General features: G+C 39.6%; 1 protein-coding gene across 1 annotated transcript; it reads right to left on the bottom strand.

The window, feature by feature from the left end:
• Positions 1 to 1,060: 1,060 nt before the first annotated feature.
• On the bottom strand, positions 1,061 to 12,229 carry NUDT21 (nudix hydrolase 21). Its single transcript, XM_036345163.1, has 7 exons — positions 11,982 to 12,229; positions 8,647 to 8,847; positions 7,749 to 7,812; positions 6,606 to 6,695; positions 3,814 to 3,889; positions 2,903 to 3,017; positions 1,061 to 1,338 (listed from the first exon to the last, which is right to left on the bottom strand). Exons 1-7 carry the CDS (start codon positions 12,095 to 12,097, stop codon positions 1,317 to 1,319), a joined length of 684 nt encoding a protein of 227 aa, XP_036201056.1. The 5' UTR covers positions 12,098 to 12,229; the 3' UTR covers positions 1,061 to 1,316.
• Between the last annotated feature and the right edge of the window lie 62 nt (positions 12,230 to 12,291).

Raw genomic sequence — 12,291 nt, 5'->3', positions numbered from 1 at the left:
GAAAAACATGATACAGCTTTCACATCAGAACAGCCTGTGATCAGTACCATAAAGTTGTAAGAACCAATCAACAGTTCAGCTCTATTAAAAACTTAACTTGCCAATCTCTTTTAATAGCTGTATCTTGCAAGATTTCCTTTACATTAAGCCTGCAGTAAATAAGTGTGTAATAAGGCATACACAATATATTTTAACCATTAAGCAATGGCACAGCCAGCAAACTGCCCTAAGATTTGTTTTTTTATTCGTTTAAATTTGACATTAATTTAGCAGTATTTTTTAAAGTTTTTAAAATTTGTTGTTTTTCTCTTAGGCTGACAAACATCTATTCCTTATCCTGTCCTTAGATTTCAGATTATCCCAACATTACTTTGAAATATTACTTCTCCACTGGGTCAGTTGCTAAAATCAAATTTTCACCTCTATGGATACAACTTCAAGTGAATTGAAGTAACTAACTTTGCAATCCAAGAGTTCAAAACCTAACTCATTCACTTTCATAAACTTCCTTCACAGACTGCCACTTTACCATGGCCCTAAGAATAACCAAGACACAAATTCAGAACAGCACAAATAATTAATACCCTGATCATGTGAAGAAAAAAACTCTACATGAGCTCTAGATCCATCTCTTTTTATAGCACTCCCCATGACTTTCCCAAACCTACCCCATTTTAATGGTTTCCCTTATGTTTAAGGTCCACTGTTTAGAAAGTAAGGTCTGGCTGAACCAGTATAAAATGTACCAGTCAGTGACATACTGGGAATTCGGCTGTTATACAATGCATCGGAATGTAAAGTTTGGTACAGGATTTGCACCTTGGACTCATTGAAGCCCATCTAGTTCCCAAAAGTAACAGAAGATCGTCATCACAAAGATCTCTAAGACGGCCTTGGAGTGTACCCTCAAGAGTGGTACCCAAACAAGGGTCCCGTCAACTTCATTGATCTAAACTTGCCATTGTCTCTGAACACTCACCAGCCTGAGGGGGGAGAAAAACACGATCCTCACCTGTAAGAATTTTACAAGTTTAATGTGAAATTAAAAAAAAAATACAAATAGAAAGAAGTCCACTTTTTTTAATGTACAAAAACGTATGAGTAGAAACAAAAGCAAATTAAACATTATCACACATGTTTACACCACTATCTAGGTTCTTCATATCAATGTTACTATTCAAACAACAGAAAGCAGGTGGCAATTTAGAGGGTGGGAAAGAGAGAAAACAAAAAACCTCTTCTACCATGTTTTTTCTAGACTGTGCAGAGCTGTGCTCACAGAGACGGCTTCTTTTACTTCTCCACTGTGCAGGAATTCAGTTGTATATAAAATTGAACCTGAATTTTAAAAAGAACAACAGCTTTATTAAAAACAATATCCTTTACATAGTTTCTACCTAAGATCAGCAATTTTCAACCTCCTTCATCTGATGGCACACGTAAGCTAACCACTAAAATTCTGCAGCACACCAAAACACATATTTTTGCTGATCTGACCAAAATAAAAATAGGTATAATTTTGATTTATTCACACCAGATGGCTACTGTGTTGGCTGTCACTTTTTTATTTGACAATCTAAGGGAAAAGAGGTCAGTGCCAGGTATTCCAAGTTTTAAGAATTCTGCAGCACACTGGTTGAAAACTCACTTGCCTTAGATCAGTGGTCGCCAACCAGTGGTCCATGGATCACCGGTGGTCCATGAGGTCTGAAAGGTTGGCGACTACTACCTTAGATGATAAAAAAAATTTGGACATTTCTACCCTCCCTTGACATTTTTGGCATTTTCCACACCGAAACACACTTTTCTATCACCCGTCACAACTTACACATTAAATAACAGTGCTATTGAAACTTATAATAATAATAAGAGAGTCTAAATTGGATTAACTATCCACTAATAGGTTCCCTGAGGGAAGGAAAATATTTTACACTTCATTGTATTCTGACCACTCAGCACAGTTCCTGGCCTGATAGGTGGTGTTTAAATAAATGAATAATATGACTTTTTTTCATATCCCATTTTTCAACCAAAGCAGAGGAGTAAAAGATGAAGTTTGATTAGTGTAACAAAACAGAAAGCCCTATTTTACTCAAGAAGCTTTAATAGAAGGCAAGATGACGACTGGAATTGTTTCTAAATTAACGTTTAGTAAGCACTTACCAGGTGCTTGGCATTATTATAAGCACTTTATGTGCGTTATTTCACTGTTTCTCACAATTCTATGAAGTGGGGGCCACCATTTACAGATGAATAAAGAGGCAAATAGGTATGTATAACCTTTTGTTGTGGCCAAACTGTCAGGAAGTATTGAAGGTGGAAATCAAATCCAAACACTGACCACAGAATCTGTATTCTAACCACCATGCTATTCTGCAATTCCTAGCTATGGTTGGCTCTAAGTTCAACCACTATGAGTCAACTTTAAAAAAAAAATGCATTTCTCATCACTCTGCCTTAAAAAAAAATATATATCAAATTCCATGTAAAAATCCAGGATGTAATCCCATATGCCCCCAATTTGGGCCTAAATACAGTAGGTTCCAGAAAGGAAAAAGAATATATTACACCAAGAGATTCAATCCCCACATTTTTATGTAGGTAACTCTCTTTGTATTGTACATTGCTGACTACAATTTTTCCATGGCTTCTTTGAATGAAGACTTCAAACTTAACTGTACAGAGTATCAAATTCGGGGAAGAGCAGTTACACAAATACCATGTCAGGCACACGTTAGGGCCACTTTTGGTCAGTCATGTTTAATCTATGATGTAAGGGTATACCTACTGTCTTAACTTCCTTAAAGACCAAAATTCATGAACTATCCCTTCTCAAGTGGCTCAGAGTATTTTAAATCTGGCAGCTTAGTCAAATCAACCACAAATGTTCAACATTCCATACCTGCTCAGAAGCTGAGGGAGACTAGAAATGATGGGTCCATATCCGGGTGCATTGTCATACAATTCAAACAACGGTGCGGCTACCAGCTTGTAATTTTTAGGGACTGCGAACAAGGCTAAAATAAAACAAAGCAGTACTCATTTTCTATGATTTCTTATATAATCAGTTTCCACTTCATTTGTAATAACCAATTTTACATTTGAAAAACATTGTGGAAAAAGATAATCTCAATACATTTTGGTTCTGTCTTTTAAGCAAATTCATAGTGAGAGCTTTGAAACTGACTTAAAGAGATCCATGCTATTAACAACCAAGAGCACCTTATATAAGTTCTGGCCCTGAGAGGAAGGGGAGAAGAAATTTGTAATTTATTTGGACTCCCCTTTAAGAATATTATAAGAAATGGGATAATTATTTGTTTAAATGCACAAGCCTAAAGATGCTATTTTTTTAAAAACAAATCATCTGGTACTTGAGGGTCTAGTTAAACTTACTTTCTCGCCCTAGCTGGTTTGGCTCAGTGGATAGAGCGTCAGCCTGCGGACTGAAGGGTCCCAGGTTCGATTCAGGTCAAGGGCACATGCCTGGGCTGCAGGCTCAATCCCTAGTTGGGGGGGGGGGGGGGGCATGCAGGAGGCAACCAATCAATGATTTCTCTCATCGATGTTTCTATCTCTCTCTTCCTCTCCCTTCCTCTCTGAAATCAATAACAATATTATTTATTTTAAAAATAAATAAACTTACTTTCTCCCCAATAGTATATGACTGGCATATCTATGAGAAAAACTAGGTAGTTCTATATAAACTTGCTTTGTGTTTTTAAAAAACTCAAGGAACTTTCAATAAAAGTATCCTTGAAATTACGCTATAAAAGTTTTTAAATGGCTGCATTCAAAAACAAAATAGCTTACCTTTCTCTTGAAGTTGAACCAAAAACAACTTCTTATGTTCCTTCGGTTTTGTAATATGTGCAGGAATATATGGATACTAAATAAGAAGAGAATAATATGTTGTTGCCAAATCATCCGTTTATACCTCCATGCCTCTATTTATCAACTTCTCCCATTTTAGACATTAAGCCCAAATATCAACCCTCTGAGACCAAGTTCCTCACAACCCCAACATAATTTTAACATATATCCTGTAACTTCATTTATTTCTTTACATGTTTATCCCCCAGTACAGTGCTGCTGAGAGAATTAGAATCCTTCCTAGACTTCTCTTTACCGGGATCTAGTACCTAACAGATGTACTAATAAAGAAATGCTTTAATAAACATAAAACAACAAATAGTGAACTACTCAACAACTCAAGACAAATAGGTAGACACAGGATTTACAGCTTGAGAAATTTACAACACAATTAAGTCTAATATTTGGTTGCTTTTTAAATAAGTTGTTTGTTTTCCCTACAAATATCATTATTAAGTTAAATTTTCTAGAACCCTGATGTGCTCCTTTTCTTTTAGGCCTTTTTCTCTAGTCTTCATCTTGGTGTTTAAGTCAATTGTGCTTTACAAAAAGACAGAGATACAAAGATGGTGCTCTTTCCCCCCTGACACCTAGTCAATACCCCAAGTTTACTAAAAACACAACCCTTTTGTTATACACTAGCAGAGCCGACACTAGGGTTTAGTACATTAAGGGAATTGTCCTAGGACCATAGTAGGGGACATGAATAAGACTATTCAGAAAGTAACCTGGAGAACTTTTGGGTTCTGACTGACCATTTTCCAGTTAGATCTAGGAATGTTCAAAAAAGTTTACAGTAATTGTTCTGTGCATCTTTTGACCAAGAACTTCATTCATTTCCAGATGAAATTCTACTTTCTTAAAGCCAACACAATTCTCAGGTAGTGAGCACTCGCACCAGCTTCCATCGCACCTTATCTTCCTATCCCTCAGCTCTACTGGGAAGTCAGAGGGAAGAGGACAGACAGAACAATCTTTAGATAGGCCAAGATTTTGAGAAATTCTTGAGCTGGGATGTCCTGCTATGCAAAGAAGCTATTAAAGTCATAGAGCCTAGCCAAAAGAATTCAGGATCCAACTTCAAGTATCTATTCTTTCCTACACAAACTATACTTCAGGGTAACCAAGTACTTGATGGGAAAAGTTTCTCTTTATTTAAGGATCAGCATACCAATGAAATGAAAAGATCCAGGACTTGTTATTAATGAGCTAATAACATTACAAAGGAGACAACCAGACATTACAACATTCCTGATAAAAGTTCACAATACCACCCTTGATAGCCAACCTCCAAAATGACTCCCAAAGGTCCCAGTCTCCTTCCTGCTACCCACACCTCTGTGTAGTTGCCTCCCACAATGTACTATGTGGGTTTGTGTGACTGACGGTATGAGTAGAACTCACAGTATGTCACCACCAATATTAGTTCATAACAGACTGTAGCTTCCTACTTGGGCACTCTTTCTGTCCAAGTCTCCATCTTGAGGCTCACACACTGGGGGAAGCCAGCTGTCTTACTGGGAGTTGCCCTATGGGGATGCTCTCATGGCAACTGAGGAAGGTGTTAGGTCAACAGCCAAGAACGAGCTGAGGCCTTCAGTCCTACAGCCCAGAGGAACTGAGAGGTATGCTAAGAACCACACATGTGAGCTTGGGATCAGATCCGTAAGCCTCAGTTCAGCCTTGAGATGACGCAATCCCAGCTGACGACTTGACCAAAATTTCACAAGAGACCATGAGCCAGAAAGACCCAGCTAAGCACTCCCAGATGCCTGACCCTGAGAAACTAAGATAATAAATGTTTGCTGTTTTAGACTGCTAAGTTTTGGGGTAATAGATTAGGTAACAATAAATAAACAATATTATCTCCTCTAGCGAGCCTTGTACTCCCCTCCCAAAAGATTGAGCCCAAATTTAATCTATTGATCTAACTATCAATTTACAGGAGAGGATAAAGAGTTACATGTTCAATGACAACAGGGAATGCAATCAGCAATGGAAACACTACATTACACACTACAAGGGGGAAAAAGAAAGACAGGGGCTCTGGCGGGATAACTCAGTTGGTTAGAGTGTTGTCCCAATACGCCAAGGTTGTAAGCTCAATTCCTGATCAGGGCACACACAAGAATTAACCAATGAATGCATAAATGACTGGAAAAGCAAATCATGTCTGTCTGTCTGTCTCTCTCTCTCTAAAAAATAAAGAATAAAAAAAATTAAAAAAAGACAGGGAACCAACTTGTAGATGTAAAAAATTCTTAAGAGACTATCCTAATTAAAATAAACAAAGTAACAATAAAATTTGAAACTATAAGGAATATGTGAACAGTGACTACGTTTAATGACATTATGGAATTTTTTATTATTTAAAAAAATCCTTATCTTTTAGAGACACATACTGGAAAATTTACTATTGAAATTATATTGAGGATTTGCTTCCAAACAATCTCAGTTGTTAACCGCTGAAGGTGGATGACAGGTAAAGGATATATTTACTCTATTTTCTGTACTTTTGTATAGATTTGAAATTTTCTTTTAAAAGAAAAAATGCTCAGAATTAAAATTTTTCATTTCAGTTAAGAAGGGTAAAAAGGAAATTTCAAGTCAAAGTCTACTATGATCTTTTTATATTATCTTACTTATTTTTTTACTATGATCTTTTTAAATGGCTGGAATTAAACCCGTTTCCTACTTCCCCAAATGCCCAGCAAATACAACTGAACACTGACCTGAGGAGGTTCAAAATTTGGTCTCCACCAGTTACCAATGCAGTCATCAATGACCCAGTCTTGCAGGACTCCATCTTGACGACCTAGTATCTGTCAGAAAAGAAATGATACAGCCAGTAAGCAATAGAACATACATGACCATACACTCTTCTTCAATGAACAGATTTTTTTGGCAGCACTCCTAATAGATACATACTTGCCCTATGGGCTTCCTTTCTATAATTTCTTATTTATTACTGTATGTGTCACCCTGCCCAAGACATACACTATTAGTTCAAAACTGGCAATCTAGCATTGACATAAACAGAGAGAACCCAACAAATATTGTTATACCCTGACTATACTTTAAAAAAACCAAAGATAATCAATTACCCATATCAGCCAATGCTATACAATAGTTTTTATAAAATCAACTATGGCTTCTGTAAGTCACCCATCTGACCAAGTTATAAAAAGAAGTGTGCAAAATTCAAAATTTTCCTTTTTATGATTCTGTAAAACATTAAACTTATATTGTTTTAATCAAAGCTGTAGTCTACATTTTAATTAGTCAAAAATGGTTCTAAAAGTTTCATTAACAAAAGAGCAGTTCCCTGTCCCACTGGCTATAACTCTCAACTCTTAGCTGTTTTACCCTGTTATTTGCCTCTATTTTTAAAAGCATTCAAAATCCTACAGAGGCCTACCATGGAACAAAACTACCTGCATTCAGAGCTCCAGCGTCAAGACCTACTAGATGTTTAACATCAACAAGTTACTTGAACTCCCTGTGCCCCAGTTTTCTTATCAGTAAAATGGAGTTAATAATAATACCTACTTCCTAGGGCTGCTGTGATAACTAAAGAAGTTACTGTATGTAAAACACTTAGGATAGCACAGTAAGTGCCCAATAAATATTGGCCTTTGTTAATCATTACTATTACATAAACACTTCAAGGAAAAAAATACAAGTAAGTATAAGTTGAACTCCTGGAAAATAAACATTGTACATACTAACACTCTGGGGTTTAAGTTTTATTTATTGAAAAGTAATCAAAATAAACTTATCCTTTCACAAGACATAAAAAGCCTAATTATCTAGTAAGTGGGTGGTATTAACAAGGGCAATAATATAACCGTCCAAGTGGTTAAATAGAAAAATACCTCTGTCATTAAGCGTTTTAGTCCTTCAACTTCGTCTTCTCCTGGGTTAAGTTCACCACCAGGTCTGCATAAAGGTTAAGAATTTCAGCTTTCAACTCAATACAATTTTGGGATAATAGGAAGAAGACAGTAATAGTTATTTCTATCAAGTAACTGAACAGCACACATATTCCAGTGTCACATGATGAGGCAATCAAAGTGAAGGGGAAGAATATGCTAGAAATAAAAAGCTGAATTCACGTTAATTCACCAGACTAACAGTACACAAACCCTAATTTTAAGCAAACAAAATATGTAGCATAATGTAAACATTGCATAATTGCTGACCATCAGTCCATCCCAATCTTTCTTCTCTGGAAGCTATTTAGCGAGAGTGAAGTCTATAAACAGCCACAGAGCAATGAACCTCATTCTTTTAGTCTGAAGAATGGGGCATTTTTCCAGAACGCCAACCTAAATATTTGAGACCTCTCTTTTGGTACAATCTGGTCAAATAGTTGTGAACTAAATGTATATCAAGAAATTTATAAGCTTAAATGGTAAAACTAAAAATTTATCCATAAAAATGTAAGCCATTTCAAGAATAGGAAACACTATTCATCCTAAGAAATAATATCCATTGTTCTTAGCGATGCTACAATGACTTCTTGTAACAGAACTTGGACCAATTTGTTTAACAGGGCTCCTATCAAGCTCTGTCATTAATAGCAACAATATACAGAGACATGTGGATTTCTAGTTAGGCAATAAGTGAGCATTGCCCTGAAGAAAAATTAATTGCGATTTTTCTTTTTCTAAAGACTCCATGAACAGCCATGTTTGTTGAATGAATACTATATTCCAAAGCTGCATAAAACAGCAACCAGCTGTCTTGCTGTTAATTTCCAACAACACTTACAGTTTGAAGAAAGTTGTTCCCAGCTGTAGCAGTAGCACATGGGGTAGTCGGTGCTCATGTACAATCAGAACCCCTTCTACAGTCCTCCTCATTCCAATTTTATCAAATTCCTCCCTCATGCGTTGAAATCTGGCTGCAACAGAGCTGTCCTTCTCATAGAGGGGCTCTTTTGTACCAAAAGTATAATTGGTAAGAGGGTACCTGTGATCCAAAGACAAACATTACACATGAGAACTGGAGACCATAATTTACCAGCATAGATACCAACCATACACATATACATACATATATATAACATGTATACAGTAAATAGTGTATATATACTGTACTCAGAGACATAGGATTTGCCCAGTTACATAACTAATTAATGAAACAGCAGAGACTGGAATCCAGATGTTGGAACTCTGAAGCTCGAGCTTCTATTAGATCAAGCATATATACCACTATCCTTAAGGCCCTTAAATGCTTAGTTATCTGGACATCTGGTAATCCCCTGGTTTTAGGTTGTGGCTAGTACCCTAGCATTGCCAAGCTAGCTAATGTCGCTTTGGGCCCCTCTGACAGGTAATCAGAAATTGCATGAATCCTCTTAGCCTAAATGGCTAATCTCTTTTGTCTAAAAGTTGAGCTACTACTTCCATCATCTCTTCCGTTTTTTCTACTTCTCCCAGTCAAGTACCCTCAGACTCTTTTCTTTACATGAACTTTTCTTTCCCCTCTAAAACCTTTTAGCCTTCTGTATTTATTTCATTCATTATCCTTATTCTTCCCTTCTCTTCATGCATTATCTTCTACCCAATCTGAATATTCTTTATCAAAATATAGCTCATACTGTTGAAGACGGTTTTCATCTTGCCTAGCAAAGATCAAATTTTTCCTTAAAAATACCATTTTTATCACACATATCACCTTGTAACCCCTCAATCATGAGATTTACAGTAAGAAGCCTCTGGTTCTAAGCCTCTGAGTCAGAATGCTTTGACCACATTGTCCATCCCCAAGGTATCTATCTATTCTATAAAAATGCCTCAACATTAAGTCAGTAACTACGTAACTAATCCACTCTGCAATTCTTGAAAGGGGTTGCCAAAACTTAAAAAGTTAGTTTGAGCCCAGCCATGATGGCTCAGTGGAGGTCAGGATTCGATTCCCGGTCAGGGCACATGCCTGGGGTTGTGGGCTCAATTCCCAGTGGGGGGCATGCGGAGGCAGTCGATCAATGATTATCTTTCATCATTGATGCTTCTATCCCTCTCTCTTCCTGTCTGAAATCAATTAAAATATATATTACGGGAGGCAAGGGAAGGAAAGGACTTCAACTTACATCTTTACTCACACATGAATTGATTACAACACGATTATTTCTGAATACTGTATTTATATAGGAGAGGAAAAGAACTGTAAATCCATCAACCCATAACTTTAATGGAGCAAAGATTAAAACATTTTCACCAAGTTAATTCTATGTAAGGGCTTAGTGCAAATTGATCCAATAATCAAGGCAAACCAAGGGAAAACTGAGTCCTGGTTCTAATCACCACTACAGGCTGTGCTTTCACAGTGTTTAAAAGGGGAGCATTTGCCTTTCCCACGACATGGGAATCTTATGAGGGTTCTTAAAAGCAGCGCTATGCAATGAAAATATATGATGTTAATGTAACAGCTATTCACTTGAATAGACGCAATTATCTACCAATTCCAGATTTCATAAGCCCCAAAGTTTTATTATCTACATTTCCAAGCAAGCATCTGTTTTGCCAAATAAAACAATAACCATCTTTTCAATTTCAATTCGCTTTTGAGGGAGGGAAATTCATTGATTTGAACATGAAGCAGAGAAAACATCTAAGGTGTCTATCAAAACACCAGTATCAGCCCTGGCTGGTTTGGCTCACTGGATAGGGGGGCAGTCTGGGGACTGAAGGGTCCCAGGTTCGATTCCAGTCAAGGGCATGTATCTTGGTTGCAGGCACATCTCCAGCAGGGGGTGTGCAGGAGGCAGCTGATCGATGCTTCTCAATCATCGATGTTTCTAACTCTCTATCCCTCTCCCCTCCTCTCTGTAAAAAATCAGTAAAATATATTTTTAAAAAAACACACCAATATCAGAAAAATCCTCGCACCTTTTTTTTTAAAAGTACGTTTTTATGATTTTAGAGAGAGAAGGGGGTAGAGAGAAAAACATCAATAGGCTGCCCCGCCACCGGGGATGGAGCCCTCAACCCGGGCTTGTGCCCTGACCCGGAATCAACCCGGAGACCTTCTGGTGCAATGGAGGATGCTCAACCCACTGAGGAGCCGCACACCCAGGGCAAAGCCTTGCACCTTTTAAACACCGACCAGGATTAAGTGGCCATGACCTCCATGCAGGCCAGCATCGCAGCGCCTCACAAACTCTCAGGGCAATTTCTTGAGTGAGACACAGCGCACGGCCAAGGACCTGCCACGGCGAGATTCCTAGCGAGAGTGGCCTCGAAAGGCAATGGCTTGAAGTGCTCACGCGGAAAGGTGCAGATGACAAAACGCAGCTACAACCCAGGTTCCCGGGGGTTGCATTATAGACGCCTCCAGGGGCTTCAGGCCCAACCGTCCCCGCACCCGCCCTCCCGAGCGGCTGGATGCTCTCGCTGCGGCAGAGAAGACTTATGGGAATGCACCGGGCCGGCCAGAGAGCCCCGAGCCCACGAATGAAATGTGTGTGCATGAGCTGGAATGCAAAACAGCCGTTTTATTAGAAAGAAAAACAAAAAAACAACTAACGCTACGCGTTAGCAGTGGTTCTCAACCTGTGGGTCGCGACCCCTCTGGCGGTCGAACGACCCTTTCACAGGGGTCGCCTAAGACCATCCTGCATATCAGATATGTACATGACGATTCATAACCGTAGCAACATGACAGTTACGAAGTAGCCACGAAAATGATTTTATGGTTGGGTCACCACATGAGGGACTGTATTTAAAGGGCCAGAAGGTTGAGAACCACTGCGTTAGCGCTAGGTCTCGAAAACTGTTAGATAGACACCATATTTTGCGGGTTATCTGCGGGGAGGTGGAGGAAAGGATGAATTCAAAGCAAACTAGCGTTCTTCCCAGGAATACAGGCGCATGGGAACCAGCCTTCCTCCGGAAGAAGAAACACCCTCTCAAGTAGGACAGGATCTAACCCCCTTGGCGCTGGCGAACGCGGAAGGGGCCTGCAGGGGGTAAAGGCGCGCACTGGCCAGCGGGAGAGGAGTGGTGGGGAGGCGGGGAGGCACGGAGCCTGCGAGGGCCGGGGCGCGCCGGCCGGAGAACTCCCGAGGGGAAGGCGGCTCGGGCTGGCCAGGCCGTACTTACAGGTTGATGGTGCGCTCCAAGGTGAGGGGCTTGGTCTGCTGGATGTACTTGTTGCCGAACTGGTTGACCCCCCGCGGCCAGCCGGTTTGCGAGCGATTGGGCGGCACCACGGACATGCTGGCGAGGACTGGTGGCGAGCGGAAAGCGGGGAGAGGCAGGGAGACTTCCCCGGTGCGGCAGCGGTTGTCGGCCCACTCAGCAGCCGCGGCCCGCCATTAACGTGAAAGCTCTAGAGGAGGCGGACGCCCGCCGGAAGTGCATCCAGAGCCTCGGGCGGCAGGAAGTAGAGAGGCGGGAGCCAGCCAGGCCG

The sequence above is a fragment of the Myotis myotis genome, unplaced genomic scaffold (assembly GCF_014108235.1).
Source record: "Myotis myotis isolate mMyoMyo1 unplaced genomic scaffold, mMyoMyo1.p scaffold_m19_p_19, whole genome shotgun sequence".
Lineage (NCBI taxonomy): Eukaryota > Metazoa > Chordata > Mammalia > Chiroptera > Vespertilionidae > Myotis > Myotis myotis.
Note: the sequence above shows the minus strand (reverse complement) of the source record. Positions and strands in the feature narration are given on the sequence as shown.